The sequence below is a fragment of the Bactrocera tryoni genome, unplaced genomic scaffold, assembly GCF_016617805.1.
Source record: "Bactrocera tryoni isolate S06 unplaced genomic scaffold, CSIRO_BtryS06_freeze2 scaffold_152, whole genome shotgun sequence".
Taxonomy (NCBI): Eukaryota; Metazoa; Arthropoda; class Insecta; order Diptera; family Tephritidae; genus Bactrocera; species Bactrocera tryoni.
In genome coordinates, this window is record NW_024395870.1 from 60,460 (window position 1) to 80,679 (window position 20,220).

The following is a 20,220-nucleotide window of genomic DNA, read 5'->3' on the forward strand; positions in this document are numbered from 1 at the left end:
GCTATTTTAACCACTATATACATATTTGATGGTACATTTGTAAAGCTGGAAGCAGTTGGAGCGTTTGTCGCGTGCATAACCTCAATGTTCGCGTCATCCGTTTACCTCTTGATTGTACAATTCACACTTTTCTTATTTTTGTATCAAAGCTAATTAGCTATATTAACGGTATTTGTAAGGTATCATAAGTATATCTAATATAATACATACATACATACAAATATTCAGTGATTACAATAAAAAGTCCAATACAAAAACAAAACAAATAAATAAAAGTAATAAACAAAACGAAATGAAAGTTGTTTTCTATTTTTAATAACGTCGGAAGACCCGCTGAAGCATGTATAGAAATGAGCAAAAGTACGAGCTGAGTCATGATCATTTGTCCACTTGTAAATCTTCTTCTTTATGGACGTAGAAACCGTTTACACGGTTATAGACTAGTTTACAAAAGTGCGGCAGCCGTTCTTTTCGCTGACTGGCGCCAATTGGAGATTCCAAGTGTAGCCAAGTCCTTCGCCATCTGGTGTTTCCAACTGAATGGATGTCTTCCGCTGCTTAACCTTTTGCGTACTGTGTCGAATACTCTAAGAGCTGGGGTGTTTTCATCCAATCGGAGCACATGACCCATGTCTATGTCAATTTCGTCGTTTATCTCGTGCAGCTCATCGTTCTATCGACTGCAGTATTCGCCGTTGCAAAGCACCATCTTTCGAAAACTCGTAACGCCGACTCATCAGATATTGTCATCGTCCATGCCTCTGTACCATATATACATAGAACGGCTATAATGAGTGACTTGTGAAGGTTATTATAGCATCGGTGCATCCGAAATTAACGTGTTTTTTTGTTTGTCTACATTTTAAGGTCCTCGTCCGGGATTAACAGTGATTGGTAGAAAAGGAAAAGGAGGAGCTTGAGTGACAGACCATAGGTAGTTCCACTTAGGCCTTTATTATGTCCATTCTGCTCCCGGTTGGTAATCAAATTAAGCTTTATCCAGCAACTCAGTGGATTTGCTGAAAAACCTAGTTTTTTCCACCACAACCGTCCAATGTTTTTTTAATTTGTAGCATTGGAAGGCTTGGATTTCCGTCTCATAGGGCTGAAGGCTAGTTATTCCTATAAATATTGTTTCAGCATCTCATTATGCTCCGCACATGCTCTCCATTCCACCGAATTCACTTTTGCAATTTTTGAATGTAGAATCTTAGAGGTACGTGTCCTGTGTTAACCCCTACAATATTAAGTACTAAGTTCCCTTTCGCCTAGAAGTAGTCTGCCTACGATCAATACTACCCCAAATTAACTTTTCGATATACCCTGTGTTATTTGTATACCAAGACTTGTGGCTTTCCTCAAGAGTCCATTGCTTGAAACAACCCTTGGAATACCGGAATGGTCTAGGACAGCTTAGGTGATTTGTGTTTCCTGCGTATCCCGAGCGGTTCAGCTTATCTGCCATTCAGTTTCCCTCCATTCCTATATGACTGGGCGTCCAGATGGTATTTACCGAGTTACATTATGTGAGTCTAGTTATTGCCTGCTTGCATAATCTAACACAATGTGACTTCGTTTGACGCTACGTCCAGCATGCAATGAAGAAAAGAGTACATGTACATGAAGACCGTGAAGAGTCGATTCAGCGCCGTTCACAGCAACTCGGACTGACGTATGAAATGACTTGGCGCATTTAAAGTCGAGATCTTCAATTGAAAGTGTAAAAAAACCTTCCTAAGCGACGTCGTTCCGCTCTATGGCCTCTAGAAAAGTTCCAAGAAGATCTGACGTTTTCGAGGAAAATTTTATTTAGCGAAGAGACCCATTCTTGGCTTAATGGGTATGTAAACAAGTAAAGTTAAAGCATTTAAGACGATGAGCAACCTGAAGAGATTCAAGAGTTGCCATTTCATTCAGGAAAAACATCGGTTTGGTGTGGTTTGTGGGGGCCGGTGGAATCATCGGTCCGTATTTCTTCAAAACTGATGCCGGTGAGAACTTAACATGATAACCGACTATTTGATGCCTGATATTGCGGCTTCTGATCTCGGCGATATTTCGTTTGAACAAGACGACGCCAATACCCATACATCGTATTGATCAATGGATTTAATGAGAGAACACTTCGGTGAGCAGATAATTTCACGTTGCGAGCCAGTCGAATGGCTATCAAGATCGTGTGATATCACACCGTTCGACTTTTTCGGGTGAAGATATGTAAAGTCTGAAGTCTAGGCGGTCAATCCTGTTTCGATTCGGGCTTTTAAGAAAAATATAACGCATATCATTCGCCAGTTACCAGTCGAAATGCTCGAAAGAGTAATCGAGAATTGGACTCAATGGATGGACAATCTGTGACGTAGCCGCGACCAACATTTGAAAGAGGTAATATTCAAAAAATAACATGAAGATTCCCCATTAAATTTGAAGTTAGTGGGTTTTTTCTTCAAAAAAGTAGGGAACCCCGAAATGGATCCTCATTTATTTCGAAGTTAAATTGCCGATTCGCTACGTTTTAGGTATTTTGCAGTTTACCGCTACGATCTTGGTTGCGCGAAAAGCTCCACTCGGATTCTTGCCTGCAAATAGAAATTCATTATTCTTTATTAATGAGTGGATTAGGTGATCATTACCGGCCAGGAGGTTCCCTAGTATTTAATAGTGTTGACCGCATTTGAAATGTCTCCTTTAGTGAATTAACTCTGTACCTCTGCGGGTTCGATAACATATGTGTCTGGTCACCTATATTCTAACTGGATACTATGCTGAAATTCGCTAAAATTCTGCTGTTAGAAACCTCAGTCCATATTGAGAATATCCGACACGTCTAATTGTTGTCGTACTTTAGATATCCTTTGAAACTTTAGTAAGCTAGAAGTTGAAGAGAATCACAACTCGAACCGAACATATACAAGTATTGTAAGACAGGATCTTACCGGTCAGGACTACACACTTAGTTCTTTACCATCAACTATATGCCTGCTTCGACTCAGCAGGGCTCTAATGAAGATTTGGAATTTTCACATAGCTGGACGTGCTTACCTTTCCGATCCACAACTGTTATGGCGGTTCAAGTTTTGAACTTTGGTGGTTTTTTATTTAATTTGCAATTTCTGCAGCGTTTTATTTATTTAAATAATAATTTACTAATAAATTTTCATAAAATAATATTTAAATTAATATTATTACATTGCTTCAAAAATAAATCTTTAGCTTAAGAAAACAAAGTCATGTTTCATTTAATCTCTGCATATCTTTAAAGTAAAGAGCGAACATATTGCGGACTAGATTTAGCTACAGGCCATACTGTAGGAGCTATCGACTTCGTTGGGTATCTTAAGCACCACCAGAAGACTTGCCGCCGGCCGTCGAACCGGTTTTGTTCTCTAATTGAGCCTGCACCTGGCGAACGTGCTCGCCGGTATTATTGTGTCGCTGGAAGAACGCATTAATGGAGCTCATGGAACGATATTCCAAATTATCGCTCACATTCCAGTCAACGCTAATGCTCTGATGACGCGTCATCGGATTGCGACACTTATTCGACTCGTTCTCGTTGTACTTCTCCAGCAGATGCAAAAGACAGTCCTTGGTGGTATTAGCCGCCTCTTCGAGGTTAACCGCTTGATGAATATTCGGCACACCGATCGGCACATCGCGTGACATTTGATTGATGCGAAATTTGGCACGCCGTACGCTCGCCGATTCGTGGGTCTGACGTTGCAGTGAGCACTCCTCGCTGCTGGCCACCGACACTGTTTTCCTTGTCTTCACTGTTGATGTTGTGCTTTTGGCGCTTGATTTGTTGGTTGTGCTATTTATGCTGGATTTCCAGGGTACACCGAAGCTTGGACCGCCATTAGTTAGTTTTGGTGTCTCCTCGATAGATTGCTGTAGACGCATGGAGACTGTGCTGAATTTCGATTTCACACCATTTGCACTTGTTACACTACTACTATAGCTTGTTGTTGTATTCGAAGTGCTTGTTGTGGCTGTGTTGCTCGATACCGTCGTGTACTCAGTACTTTCGGTTTTTGCCACTTTATTTTTGCTAGTGGTCGCTGTCTTTTTGGACGTAGACTCTTTGGTGGTTGCGTTCGCGTTCGCTTTTACTTTAGTCGTCCCGCCGCTGGCTTTCGCCTTGCTGTGCTTGTTGTTATTCGCATCCGCGTCCAACTTTGTCTCACTGCCGAGTTTTGTGTTGATCTCCGCCAACATAAGCAAATGATCGGACAATTTTCGTATTTCATCGGCCAAATTAACACGTTCACCCGAAGCGCGTCGTCCGATCAAATAACTTGTGTCCGAATTGCGTCGATCGAAGGTGTGTAGATAGCTCTTCATGCTGCGTTCCTGTTGATTGAGATTTGTACCGCTGCCGCCGAACTCATCACCGAAGCCGCGCCGTCCGAGTAGGTGCTGCGGTCCATATTGGAGCGGTGGCTGTGGTGTGGGCGTAGTGCTGGTCGGTGTGGGTGTGGCACCACCTGAAGTGGGCGCTAACGAGATGCTGCTGGGGAAGAGTTTCTCACGCGACTCATTGATCGGTGTGGCTAGTGTGCTGGGACTGTCATTGTCCTGCTCGGCATTGCTGAACACATCATCATCGATGATCGTCTCTATGGACTCGCACGGCGATGGTGAGCAAACTGTGCGACGAATGCGTTTGGGAGAAAGAAAAGAGAAAATAAAAGAGAAAGAGAGTTAGAATTAGTTTTGTGACTTGCTTTAGTTTGTACTTACATACATACAGTTATATGCATGTATTATGTGTGCGGAAGCTAAGCGGTAAGGCTATTGTTTTCGAGATATTAAATAAATAATTTGTTTTCAAAGACATGCAGGAAAGCAACAATTTTGTAAACAATATTTATTCATGCTTGAAAATATTTTTGAGCTTCTAAATAAAATACATTTTTATATCCTGAGCAGGGTATATTAAGTTTGAAACGAAGTTTGTAACACTCAGCAAGAAACGGCGGGGACCTCCTATTTACTTTATATACATATACATATGTACATACATATATAAATTCAGCGCGATAAACTGAGTCGATTTAGCCGTGGTTGCCTGTATGTCTGCCCGTCTATCCATCCATCCAACCGTCCGCCCGTATATTCATTAACTGTTCCCTCAATTTTTGAGATAACGATCTGAAACTTTGCATATGTCCTTTTCCTTCCAAGAAGCTGCTCATTTGTTGAAATCGTCAGTATCGGTCCACTGGAGACTATAGCTGCTATACTAACACATCCTTGCCGATCCAAATCACATCCTTGTATGGAAACCTTTTTGTTTGACAAGATATTTTCACAAAATTTGGCAGAATTCGAAACCTTAAATTGAAAGCGTACAAAACACAGCTTGTGCAAGAACTGAAATCGCTGGAGCTTCTCATGTGACATTGCTTCGCTCTACGAGCTCTTGAAAAGATCCAAGTAGATACGTTTTCGAGCCTAATTTTGTTCAGCAGATGAGGCCAATTTCCGGCTCAATTCTAAATTCCAACATCATATACCCAAGGTTATAATTTTCAACTCAGTGGTCGACTTTTTATGTTGTTGAAATGCTCGAACGAGTCATCAAAATTGGACTCAACGGATGGACTACCTGAGACAAAGCCGCGGTCAACTTTTAAAAGAGACAAACTTCAAAAAATAAATGACAAAGAAAGTTCTTTCGAATGATAATATTCATTCCCCATTTTATTTGAAGTTTCTGTGTTTTTTTCTGTAAAGTGTAAGTCGGGAATCTCGAAATGGATCGTTTAGATACTCATGATTGGCAATTTTGAAACAAAATATCCTCATATTCATCCAATGGATGGAAAAGTAAATTTTGATGGTTAATGCAGTGTAAGAATATATATTTGGTCTGTTGAATGTAAAAAGATCGGAATGACGAGACGACTTACAAGTCTACCCTAATGTTAATGCACTAGTTTAGACTTGGTATATATGGGCCTGCCATTTTCCAGTAAAAAATTTCGAAAATTAGTCAAAAATAGCTGCCTTTTGAACTCGACTAGGAATTTCTTCAGAAATTTATGAAATATATTCACAAAACTTGATGGATATATGCAATACTTTCACTATCAATGTAAATTTTTAGCTATAGCATTAGATGATAATATGAAAAAATGCATTCGTCGAATGGATGAAAAGTCTAAACTGAAAAACCGGTTGGATATATCGAACAAACTTTGTGAATATATATTCTCTTACGTTTACTATAGGTAGTCAGGGGTCAATCAATAAAAAACTACAACCGATTACATAATACCGTTAAAGGATGAATGCACATACTATATAATTCTATATACATGTATGTATGTACATATATAAGAAGGCAATATGAATACAATTTATAGAGGCATAAAAAGCGACTACAAATTCCAAAATATAGCAAAAGAACAATAAACAAGAAAAAATATAAATATTCGTCGAATGGATGAAATGTTTACATGAAGTGAAAGCATTATTCATCCAATGGATGAAACCGTGATTGAACAACAGATTTATTTCATTAATAAAAAAATAACAAAAACAAAATTTTGTTATGTAAGTTATATAAGGCGTATGTTTATGCTGTATGAACTTGCGTTACTTCGATGAATGATGGATTTCAACAAAATTTTGTGAGCCCTAACGTATTGTAGCCAAAGGAAACGCTTGACAACGCCACTAAGGTGCATATATGCGATCAATGAACAGTATTCTATATATTGGGATCAGCAAGCGCTTACCTCAATACAATAGATGCCGCTCCATATGACATAACTGTGATGCTGTATGTGTAAATGTGGATATTGTAGTGCTTCAATTTGTTGTTGTTAAGTATTAACATTTATGTGACACATTTGATTTCAATTAGTTGAATAAAAAAATAAAAATACATTAAATTATTCGAACCGAATTCGTCTGAAATGCATACATTCATTTGATATGGTCACGTTCGTCTGTTCATCTGCCTGTCTGTAGATGTATACAAGTGCCTCAGTTTTTGAGATAACGCGCTGAAATTTCGTACACGCCTATTTCTATCTTAGCAGTTGCTCATTTGTCGTGGTCGCCAATATCCGACTACTATAGCTTATAGCTACCATACAAACTGACCGACTAAAATTAAGTCTTATATGGAAAACTTTTTTATTTGAGAAATGATCTTGACGAAATTTGGCATGTAATATTTTATAAGCCAACGCTATAATTTACAAAGAAAATATTCAGATCGGAACACTATAGCACATAGTTGCCATACAAAATCATCGTTTAAAATCAAGTCGTTGTATAGGAGCCTATTCTATTTGACAAGATATATTCACGAAATTTCGCATGGATAATTTTTTAAGGCAATGCTATAGTCTCTGGAGAAATCTTACAGATCGGACTGGTATAGCATATAGCTGTCATACAAACTCACCCATAAAAATCAAGTCCTTGTATGGAAAACATTTTTATTTGATGAGTTATCTTGACGAGATTTGGCATGCATAATTTTCTAAGATAATGCTATAATCTGTGTAAAATTCTTCCAGATCGCACTTTTATAGCATATGGCTGTCATACAAACTCACCCATAAAAATCAAGTCCTTGTATGGAAAACATTTTTATTTGATGAGTTATCTTCACGAAATTTGGCATGCATAATTTTTTAAGATAATGCTATAATCTGTGTAGAATTCTTCCAGATCGCACTTTTATAGCATATGGCTGTCATACAAACTCACGGATCAAAATCAAGTCTTTATATGAAAAACTTTTTTATTTGATGAGTTATCTGCACGAAATTTGGCATGGATAATTTTTTACAATAATGCTATAATCTGTGTAGAAATCTTCCAGATCGCACTTTTATAGCATATGGCTGTCATACAAACTCACCGATCAAAATCAAGTCTTTATATGAAAAACTTTTTTATTTGACAAGTTATCTGCACGAAATTTGGCACGGACTATTTTTTAAGACAACTCTACAATCTTTGTAAAAATTATTCAAATGGTATCACTGTAGCATATAGCTACCATACAAACTCAACGATCAAAATTAAGTCGTTGTAAGGAAAACTTTTTTCGTTACCGTTTTTTCTTGTTAAAAATTATTCAATTTTGCTTTGTATTATACAATTTTAATGTACGTATATTTCTCTTTCTTTCTTTGGTTGCTTATCACAGTAGGCGAAATTATATTTAATTATATTGTATTTGTATTATTATTTTATATTAATTATTGTATATAAATGTTATAAATGATTAGTCACACTTATGCACTAATAAAGATAAATAGTTAATAACTGGCATTCATATACAGACATACATATATAGTATGTATATTATTTTATATTCATAAAAAAAATACATACAAACAAATTAATAGAAAATTTAGTTTTTATACAAATTTTATAAAAAATAATATTTTTGTTTTTGCAAAAGAACCACCACATACAAAAATGCATAAATGAACGCCAAAATGCAGTAAAAATCATTTGTATGCAGTTATTAACTGTGTTTTTTGTTTTTGTAATACAATTAATTGTTTTTGTTTTACAATTAATTAAAATCTAACACTGCCTGTTAAAAGTATGTGTACATGTTTGTGCAATATTCTGCGCAAATATTTCTTGTGTATTTTGGTGCTTATTTGCCAAGTATGAGCTGTTGTTGCTGCCGCTGCCGCAGTCTACGCTGACAGTACTCACCTCGTGACGACGAAATGCTATCTCGGCCGTGTGTCTTATTGAATGATGTCTCGCTGAGCGGCGCAATCACATTGCTCTCCACATCGAACACGTACGGGCTGTTGGGATGTTCCTCCCAACGTTCGATGAAATTCTTCAAATTGTCCTTGGTGGTATCGAGTTCTTTGGCCTAGTAAGAGAGATGTTAGCGATTAAAGAATATATTAGTTTTTGTTAAAATAAATTTTTATAAATCTTTAAGAATTTTATGAGAAACTTTTGATGGATTAGTGGAAATAGCCAGTCTTCCGGGTTGATGTGCAGATTACTACGAATTTCAAGAATTACAGGTAAATGAGAAACTTTTAGATGACAGAAGTACATTCGTAAATTTTGAAAACTTGTTTATGTTTTGCAACGATCGGTAGCTGAATTACCCAGTCTTCCGGTTTTATTCCTAATCATCAGTTCATAAGATACGTAAACATAAAATTTCAATAAAATTTGTCGAGCGTTTCTCGAGTTTGATGAGGCTATTCTATAAAAATTGTAATACTATGTATGTAGTATACTAATGCCGAGTATGGCAAGTTCTTTGTTTATATTCTTTGTATCCGAGAGGGCATAGCAATGCTAAATTAACCAATGTAACTATAATTACCGTTACAAACAAGGTTTTATGATTTGAATCAGTCTTATTCCTAATCAGCAGCTCATAAAATACATACACATCAAATTTCAATACAATTGGTTGAGCGCTTTCTGAGTTTGGTGAGGTTATTATGCAATATTATGGGTGGTACTGAATCTATAATCTGTCGGTTCTTTGAACTTGTTTGGAATAATACTTGGGTTTATTGAAGAAAACTGTGGAAAGAGAGCTCAGTTTACAATGGAAGCTCCACAGACTAACGAAATTATGGGTAACCAATGTAACCGAAACCGAAGATTTGTAATCTTAGGTGAAGTAAGCCGTCGAATCAAAAAGAGAATATCAGGTTTTTTGTTTGCTAAACCCTCGAACTTTTAAAAGTTCAACAGGAGTGTTGGTTAAGCAGCAAATTATAAAAAAAGTTAGAAGATGGGGACTATAGGCTTCTTATATGTTACAGACATACATATAACGGAAACGATTTCAACGAAAACCGAGAACTCAAATTTTCCAAAGGCAGCGGACGAGCACAGAATCAATCATATGATCCTGATATGAGAACAGCAACTGTATTCGTAGGTTTTGCTCACTGCTTTGCTCGAATACCGAGGCATACAACTTCAAGAGCTCTTATCACGCGGTCAATAAAGGTATTGTGGTATTATTAAGTGAAAATCAGTCAAATGTTTCGATAGATCTAGAGAATTTCTAGTCGAAAATGCGAAGTATTTAAAATATGTTCTCCAAAAAGCAGACTCAAATTTAGTACCCGAACAATTAAACCGTAAATATATCTTAACTCTTGGATGGAGTTGCCAATTCAGTCTTAAGATTCCTCTAACATATTTTCTCACCGTAATTTGTACGCCCCACAGCCAGAACAATGCTAATTTGCGGTACTTTGGTGTTAAATTAGCCAGCTCCCCCGCCCACCGGATACTGGGAGTGTACTCAGAGACAATTTTGAAATCAAAATTGCGTTGAGAAAATTAAAATTGTTCTGCGAAGCTTCAAAGTAGCTCAAAGTGGCTGCGAACGTGCGCGTATTTTTACTTTTGAAAGAGCGTAATGAAATTAAGTAATTGAAAGTCGCGAAAATCTAATTAGTCTTAAAGCGAGACAGGAATGCACAAATTGCTGCTTGGCGAAACCAGTGAAAGGTGGCTACCAAATTATGAGCAACTAAGCTGCTGATGGCGCTGCGTGAGGGCACAAACTCACGGTTGTGCGGCAACCCGTTTTCTAATCAAAAATTTCACAAAAAACAACACAGACTTACTTTCTTGTAATGTCTTGCGATTGTAATGCGGCACAGCGTTAGATTAATTAATTTGCTTGGTTTTGGGCGGGTTGGGGTCTGCAATCCTGTCTATGCGGCGAGGAAAGTGTTTTGGTTGTTGCATATTTTTTTCGTAATTTTTCACTTACCTCCGCCGTAGTCGTGTCAGCTGGTATTACAATTGCTTCTTTTTCAGCTTTTTCAGCTACCACTTCTGCGACTGGCTCTGGCTCTGGCTCGCACGCCAGATCTTCTACGTTTTCCTCTTCTTGCGGTGGCACTGGCGAAGGTGTGGCCGCTTTTAATTTCGGTGGCGGCACATTCGAGGGCTTTGGCGCTAGTATTTTCGGCGGTTTGGGTCGCCGCTGCAGCCATTTGTGTTCCAGGCATTGCGCGGCTGTCATGCGGGTCCTGATTGGTAAAGGTAGAGAAGAAGTACATTTGGAATTTCGTGTAAATATAATGGTTATTAATTAGGAAGTTGCTGTATTTATTAATTATATCATATTTTTCATATAAACCTGGGGAACAATAGTATATTGCTTTTGTTTTCTTTTTCTTTTTTAAGTCTGGAAGTCGGTTTGACTGGGTGGAAACCAAGAGCTGATTTTACTTAATAAATTCTATGGATGATAACAAAATACTCTTGTGAGATCTACATTTGGTAGAACATTTTCCGAAAAAACTGAGCCTGATTAACTTCGATCTACAGAGGTAATTTAATTCTTGAAAGTAGAGCTTCAAAAGAGTCTACTAAGAATGAATTTCATTCCTTAAATAGTTTCGTAAAGCGAAGAAGAAATGCGCTGTTCACAACCAGCTCCAAAAGTTTGAATATGAGTCCTTGGCATAACTTATTTTGGTGTATATTGTTGCTGTGGTACTTACTGTAAGTCCTTCACCAGCAGCTTTCCTATAAAATCCAAACATTCCGGTGACACATTACTGAATGACTCATCCTCAAAGTCATATTTGGCGATTGTCACATTAGCCATCGTTTCAATATCTGTTTCACCCATAAACGGTGAGAGGCCAGAGATGCTGCGGGAGTATGAAAAGTGATTAATGATAGATATTTAAATATAAGAATGGAATTAAAAAAAATATTGCAAAATTATTTAAAAAAAATTAACTTAATCAAAATTAAAAAAAGACTTTAATTAAACCTAGAAAAAATTAATTAAAATTAATATAAATTTAACGAAAATTATAGTTTGATTTAATTTAATTAAAAGAAAATTATAATTAAATTCAATTTATATATATAAATAAGTAACACAATGGGAAAAACTAGTAATTAAAATTAATAATATTAATGAAAATTATAATTCAATGTAATTTAATTAATAAAAATTATAATTAATTTAAATTTATAATTAATTAACATTATTTGGATTTAAGCAAAATTAACTAATATTAATTTCTTAATAATTAAATAAATTTTAGGAGAACTTTGCATTAACTAAATTAAACGTTATTACATTAAAAAGAAAATTAAACATTGAAATGTCTTTATTAATTAAATTTTCAAATTAAAGTAATCCTAAATTTGATTGAATTAATTTTACATCAATGAAATAATTAGTAGGTATTTGAAGTTTTAATTAATTAAATTTAAACTAAATTAATTAAATTTTTATGAAATCTAATAATTAATTGTTTTAAATTAAATTTTACTAAATCATATTTTATTATCCTTAATTACATAACTAATTAGACATTACTTCATTTTTAAGAAAATATAATTGGAATGATTTAATTTATTAAAATTTTTAATTAATTGAGTTCCAATTTTAAGTCCATTAATTTGAAATACGTAAAATATTTAATTACAATTTTAAGTCTTAGTTTATAATTTAATTAAATATTTAAATTTTAAGAAAAATAAAATAATTTATAATTCATAATTAATTAAAACAAATTAAATTAATTTTAGTTTACCCTGTTTATTTTTTAATTAGTTAAATATTAAATTAATTAATTTTTAATTAATTAAAATTAGAATAATTTTTAATTAATTTAATTTTTGGTTTTGTTTTAAATTATTTATTTATTTAAATTAAATTTCTATGAACTTTAATTTGGGTTCTAATTTGAATTATATTTAATTTCTTTTATTAATTACTTTTTAAATTATCTTTTTAATTTTAATTTAAATAATTAGTTTTTACATTTTTAAGAAAAATAATATAATTTGAATATTTTAATTTATTAAGACTTTAAATTAAATGAGTTCTTATTTTGTGTAAACTAATTTTAATTAACAAAATTTAAGTCTATTATATTGTTAGGAAAATTAAATAATTTATATTTCTTAATTAATTAAATTAATTTAAATAAATTTTCGTTTAACTAATTTTTAATTAATTAAAATTAATTAGTGTTTTATTTTAATTAATTAAATTAATTTTAATAATAATTTGAATTTTATTTATTTTTTTTAATTAATTACATTGGAATTTGCTAATGGCAAATTTTTATATTTTTTATTCAATAATGAATCTTAAGTTTAATTTTTAATTTTCAGTCTTTTAGGAAAAATAATAAATTTTAATTTAAATTAATATAGAATTAACTTAATTAAAGTTAGATAAAACATAAGAATGCTTTGTTATGTTTTTTTTATTTAATTAATTGAATATTAAAGAAAAGTTTTAGTCTTAAATTTTAGCAAATTAAATTCTTAATTTTTAAATTAATTTAATATTTAAATAAAATTACAGTAAGTTTTAATTTAAATAATTTAATTTAATTAATTTTATTTTTTAATTTATGGAAAAACTTAAATTATGATAATTAAAATTAATTAATTAACAAAATTTAACATTTAATATTTTTCTTATTAAATTCCAGTGGTGTTAATTCTGAATTTTAAACATTTTAAAGGAAACAAAATTTATTTAAATTTAGTTATTAATTAAAATATGATGCAATTAAATTGTTAATTAAATAAATTAATGAAACGTATGGTTATATAGTATATAAATAAAAAAATTAATTGCATTTATGGAAAAAATTAAATCATAGTTTCTAAAATTAAAATAATTAATTAAAAAATAATAATTAAATTAATTAATTAAGGTTATTTAATGAAACGTTTATTTTATATGAATAAAATAAGTTTAATGCATTTGTAGAAAAAATTTAATTAAAATTAGTTAATTGAGATAATTAAAAATAATTTATGTATGAAAAATAATTTTTTTCATCTTAAATTCGAATAATGTTCTTCGAAGTTAAAAAATTTTTTTTCTTTTACTCACATTGTTATTGCAAAAATTAATGCAAAATCAAATTAATTTAATTATTATAAAGCTAATGTTCAGTTCTGAATGAAATAAAACTTGAAAAGGGCACAAAGTTACCTTGTAAATTAGTTTGCTGCAAGAGCAGAACAATTTCACCTACAGCTTCATTAAGAAAAATAAAGTTTACTCTACGCTGATTAAATTTCGCGCTCTTACCCTTTCTACTCACATACTTAAGTATACATATAGCTACTCATGCGAAATCTTAGCAAAATCTACAAAGTATATGTTATTGTTTCAATTCGCTGCACTTACAGCACATAGCAAATGACACCAACACTCCACATATCCGTCGCATAAGAAATACAATCGAAATTCACAACCTCGGGCGCGACAAATTCGGGTGTACCAAAGAGAATCTGTGAAGCGGATATGAAAGAGAGATGAAGAAAAAGAAAATTAATACAATAAAAACAATTACAAAATAACAAATTAGAGTCGAGATTCACAGAATACGTTGTAAGTAATGGGAGAGAGAGCAAGAAAGAGAGTGAGTGAGATGAAGTAACGAGACCAAAAGTGAGTTCATAACATAAATAACCGTAGTTACATTGTTGCTATGAGAGGGAGAGGGGTTTGTGTTTATCACGCGCATATTAATGTAGTGGTGGTGGCTGTGTGTGTGTGTATGTAAGCTCGGTGATTTGCTCGAGCTGTGAATCCAATTAAACACGAAATTGGTTTGCATGTGGGTATACACGGCGTATGTGTAACGTTGTACACATGTAGTATTAATGGAAAGCGTACTGTGGATATTGTGGTAACAAATTCTTGGAAAAAGTGGAAATACAATAGTGCAATGGTTGCATTGCTTTTGATTCAATTTTAGCGCAATATATGTACATATACTTCGCAGGTGCATTTTTCATAGCCTAAAAGCATATAAAAAGATCTTTATCTTGATATTGGCAAATAAGTTTGTATGACAGGTATATGTTATAGTAGGCCGATCTGACAAATTTTTTTGCAGATTGTAGCGTTACTTAAGAAAATAATCTCTGCTATATTTCATGAAGATACCCTGTCAAATGAAAAAGTTTTCCGTACAAGGACTGGATTTTGGTCGTTCACTTTCTATGGCAGCTACATGTTATAATGATCCGAATTGAAAAATTTATTAGGAGAATATAGTGTTGCCATAGATAATAAGCTATCTTAAATTTTGGAAAAATAGCTCTTCAAATAAAAAAGTTTTCTGTACAAGGGCTTGAGCTTAATAGGTCAGTTTGTATGACAGTTATATGCTATAGTAGTCCGATCAGAACAATTTGTTCGAAAATGGTAGCATTTCTTTGGAGAGTAATCCTTGCTAAATTTTTTTTTGATACCTTGTCAAATGAAAAAGTTTTTCATACAAAAACTCGATTTTGATCGTTCAGTTTATATGGCAGCTATACGCTACAGTGGTCCGATTTAAACAATTTTATCAAATATTTTTTACTAACTCAAAAAAATAGTCCATGCCAAATTTCGTGAAGATATCTCGTCAATTAAAAAAATTTTTCATACAAGGGCTCCGCCTTGTAGGGTCCGTTTGTATGACAATTATAGTTATAAATATAGTTCAGGGTATAAATGTTTTACTAACGCGAATTTATTTTATTTATATGAAAAATTTGTAAATGGATTACCTGCAATCGCTTGTTGGGATCGTATTTACGCGCCAAACCGAAGTCAATGATCTTGATGCGATTTCCCTCCTGTGTCAGGCACAAAATATTCTCTGGCTTCAAGTCGAGATGTAAAATATTATTGCGATGTATGAATTCCATGGCCTCACAAACTTGTCGTATGAAAACCACACAAACACGCTCGGTCAGCACAAATTCATCGTCCACCACACGGTCGAAAAGTTCACCGCCTTCGACTCTGAAATATAATTTATATAATTAATAATAAAATTAATGGAAGTTAGAAATATCGGGTGATTTTTTAAGAGCTTGATAACTTTTTAAAAAAAAAAACGCATAAAATTTGCAAAATCTCATCGGTTCTTTATTTGAAACGTTAGATTGGTTCATGACATTTACTTTTTGAAGATAATTTCATTTAAATGTTGACCGCGGCTGCGTCTTAGGTGGTCCATTCGGAAAGTCCAATTTTGGGCAACTTTTTCGAGCATTTCGGCCGGAATAGCCAGAATTTCTTCGGAAATGTTGTCTTCCAAAGCTGGAATAGTTGCTGGCTTATTTCTGTAGACTTTAGACTTGACGTAGCCCCACAAAAAATAGTCTAAAGGCGTTAAATCGCATGATCTTGGTGGCCAACTGCCCATGCATCCCGAAAAATGCACTGTTTGGTGTGGTTTGTACGCTGGTGGAATCATTGGACCGTATTTTTTCAAAGATGCTGTTGGACGCAACGTTACGGTGAATGGCGATCGCTATCGTTCGATGCTAACAAACTTTTGTTGCCAAAATGGAAGAACTGAACTTGGTTGACATGTGGTTTCAACAAGATGGCGCTACATGCCACACAGCTCGCGATTCTATGGCCATTTTGAGGGAAAACTTCGGAGAACAATTCATCTCAAGAAATGGACCCGTAAGTTGGCCACCAAGATCATGCGATTTAACGCCTTTAGACTATTTTTGTGGGGCTACGTCAAGTCTAAAGTCTACAGAAATAAGCCAGCAACTATTCCAGCTTTGGAAGACAACATTTCCGAAGAAATTCGGGCTATTCCATTGAAATGCTCGAAAAAAGTTGCCCAAAATTGGACTTTCCGAATGGACCACCTAAGACGCAGCCGCGGTCAACATTTAAATGAAATTATCTTCAAAAAGTAAATGTCATGAACCAATCTAACTTTCAAATAAAGAACCGATGAGATTTTGCAAATTTTATGCGTTTTTTTTTTAAAAAAAGTTATCAAGCTCTTAAAAAATCACCCGATACATTTAATAAGAACAAAATAAATTAACTTATGTTGAAAGGTATGAAATTTTGAAATTGTTCAAACCAATGATAGTTCGAGAGTTTAACAATGGTAAATGATGTATTTTATGGAGATCATATTCAATGCACTATAAAATGGTGTCTAATCGCGATACTATACATAAGTGTATGGATCGGAGATAGATTTAGTACGAGAAAATTTAAGCATTGTTGAGGACAAGTGAATGTCTAGGAAGCTTAAGTTGCGAGTACTGCATATTGCTAGCGTGAGCAGGGCGTTATCAAAGCGCGTGAGTTTGCAAATAATCGTAGTAAAGATTGCATCTGAAATCTAATGTAGTTGGCGCTCTTGCTTTTCGTAGTCTAAAAGGACGACACTTGGCTCAAATACATTCTTTTCTTTTGTACAATATTCTTTGTAATAGCTAGCTACCTGGCTAACCGCTGTCAAAATGGATGACATGGTTAACTAACTTTTTCCCACTGACGAAAAAACAGTCAGTCAACCGGAACAGGCCATAAGACTTTCGGCAATTCCTCAGTTAACCTTCGAAGAAGCTCAAATTAATCGCCGCAAAACGAAGTCCCCATCCCAGCTTGCCATCAGCATACCGCCCACTTTGCACGCTCGAAACAGCGGGAAAGCTATATGAAAGACTACTTAAACATAGACTGAAAGCGGCTATCAATGAAGGACTCTCCCCTAGAAAGCAAGGTTTTTGACCCGGAAGATCAACTCTAGGCGTTATTCGTAGCGTTATTGAAAGAGTAGAGGTCGCACAGATACCTCAAAACTGTTGCACCAGACTAGAGAGGACTCACGACAAATAGAAGTTACGCCAGGAGCAGCATCAGGGTCCATTTTAAGCCCAAATCTGTGGAACATTAGTTATGACGGAATACTACAACTTGAAATGCCAGAAGAATCATATTTAATCGGCTACGTGGATGACATAGCAACAGAATTTACAGCCCGAGAAAGCTGAATCAGGTCATGATCAAAACGGAAACATGGTTTGTGTCATATTAGCTCTTGCTCTTCTGACCTACGGTGAAGTAGTGTGGTGGACAGGCTTATGAAAGCCTACCTACTAGAAGCCAATGGAAAGTGTTCCGAAGCTCGTTGCGCTGTGCATAACAGAAATCCTAAGAATCACTTCGGCGACTCTAGAACTAAGGCTAACCTGTCGGCGAGGGAACTAATAGCTGCCGGAGTATTTACATATTTAACTTTCGAGAATGACCTCTTGGATAATGGCAGTTTGACAAGAACCAGGATGACGTAATCCCACTTTTCAATCGAGAAAGAAAGTTCAGAGTAAACACAGAAAACGGTGGTTGGCATAATGATTCAGCGTATCAGCGTACCGCAACAAAGTAAACATTTTAACGGATTACTCGAAAATGGACGATGGAGTTGATGCGAGGATATACTGTCCAAAGTTAGGCATCATGTAGCCTTTTCAGTTGCCGGATCACTACAGTATATTTTAATTAGAGGTCTCTGTTATTAAAATAAAGCTGCGCAGCTGGGTAATAATGCCTTGCCAACAAATTATACGTGGACTCATAAACTCCACAATCAAAAATTGTTTCTCAGATCGTCTGGAAGTACCTTTGACAGCAGAGTAGTAGTGAAGAGTGTCGCCAGAACCAATCGTTTTAACTTCAACTGGGTGTCAGGTCATAAAGTAATCGATGGCAATGAAATAGTGGACGAGATTGCCGAGTATGTCAGCTCACATCTGAAAACGATGAATGATGAAAGAACTAGTCAATGTCAAACGTCGTTTTCGAAAAAATTTACACTTCAGAGTGGCTTAAAAATCGAAATTAATATGAAAAGTTTTATTCCTGCCAACATTACTTGGGTGATCCAAGTAGAGGTAGTTCCAGCTGTCATGCCATTTTTGTTCAGTATTTTGTCATGAAAAGACTTACACTTGAATATCGTTTACAAATCGTTCAACTTATGTTTAACGAAATCGGCCCACTGAGCGAACTACAGCAACAGCATCACCCATCTTCAGACCCAGCATTCATTATTGGTTAATATTTGGGCGAATAAACCACGTGCAGCACGTGGTGAAGAAAATAAAGCAGCAGTATCTGAGAGTGTACACGAAGACCGTGGAGAGTCGATTCGGCGCAGTTCGCAGTAATTCGGACTGAGGTATGGAACGACTTGGCGCATTTTACGTCGCGATTTTAAATTGAAAGCGTACAAAATATAGCTTGTGCAAGAACTGAAGCCGCTTGACCGTTCAAACAAGCGATATCGACATACTTTGCTCTAATCTAATATCGAAACCACACATGTATTTCCTTCATATTTTACCAACTATGAAAGCAAAGCAAAAAAAAAAAAAATTTATGTTTTAAGCAGCTTATGACACAATCCATAAAACTTTTTTAGGCATTTAACCTAACTCTATTAAAATTTCGTGCGAGCAACAAAAACTTAAAAGCCTTTACCAACATTTTAATGGAGCTTTCCATTTAAGCCAAGCCGATAAGAGCTTTCATGGCATAGAAGACACGCAGATGCTATAGAAACACCTAAGTATATATGTATATACTTTTGTATACTTTTATATACATATGTGTGTCTACTTTTGCATGCGGTACTGAGCATACCTATATTAATTAATTTTCGAGCTTCCTAAGCGCCTAGAAGCGCACTAAGTATTTGCGCGCATGATTGGAAGTTCGAATCACTATGCGTTTCAAGGCAATATTTTGCTGTAGACAGTATGCTCCATGCAGTTTTCCCTTAACGAAAACTATTATCATGTTGCTGTTGTTGTTGTTGTTGATGCTGAGAAGTAAGCTGCAATTTGACTGCCTAACTACCTGTCTGCGTAGCTTGTCTTTTGTGGTATCCACTAATGATTTATGATAACTTAAGGTGAAGGAGAATTTGCCAGCACTCAGCACGGCAGGAGTTACGAGCGCAAAGCAACAACAATGTTGAAGGTGTAAAGCGTAAGTAATTTGTCAACACAGTTGCGAGTAAGTGAAGATACTTCTTTGTTCGCAGTTAGTAATTTTGTTAGAAGATTTGAAGAAGCGTTGTAGTTGCCTTCGTTTTGAAAGAGTGCCATTTAAAGCAAAGCAAAATGTTTGTTTCAGTGGAGAGCTAGGAAAACTTTGACTCTCTGAGCGTTGCCACCCTACAAAAATGTTTATAAATGCAATATTTGCCAAACAAGCTACAGACCTTGGCAAGTTGCTGCGGGCGAAACAAAACCAAACGTGTATGCTGGCTTGCTGCAACATGCGCCTAAATGTAGGCATTGTATTTTATGTTGTCAGCAACATTTTGTGCTGTACAAATACACTGCCGCAGCGCTTGAAACAAGCAGAAAGGTGCTGTTTGGCAGCTCAGCTTTAATGAGTTCCTG

The 20,220-nt window shown here is 34.9% G+C and overlaps 1 protein-coding gene across 5 annotated transcripts in view; it reads right to left on the reverse strand.

Annotated features, from left to right (window-relative positions):
- Window positions 1-3,195: 3,195 nt before the first annotated feature.
- The window catches only part of LOC120780102 (death-associated protein kinase related), a 105,163-nt gene continuing 88,138 nt past the window's right edge, over window positions 3,196-20,220 (reverse strand). For all 5 annotated transcript variants that reach the window (XM_040112388.1, XM_040112385.1, XM_040112386.1 and 2 more), the window contains exons 5-10: window positions 15,550-15,787; window positions 14,174-14,277; window positions 11,499-11,651; window positions 10,760-11,021; window positions 8,701-8,869; window positions 3,196-4,649 (exon numbers count right to left, since the gene is read on the reverse strand). In XM_040112388.1, coding sequence (XP_039968322.1) covers window positions 3,337-4,649; window positions 8,701-8,869; window positions 10,760-11,021; window positions 11,499-11,651; window positions 14,174-14,277; window positions 15,550-15,787 — 2,239 coding nt within the window. In that variant the 3' untranslated portion in view covers window positions 3,196-3,336. The remainder of the gene's footprint in view (window positions 4,650-8,700; window positions 8,870-10,759; window positions 11,022-11,498; window positions 11,652-14,173; window positions 14,278-15,549; window positions 15,788-20,220) is intronic.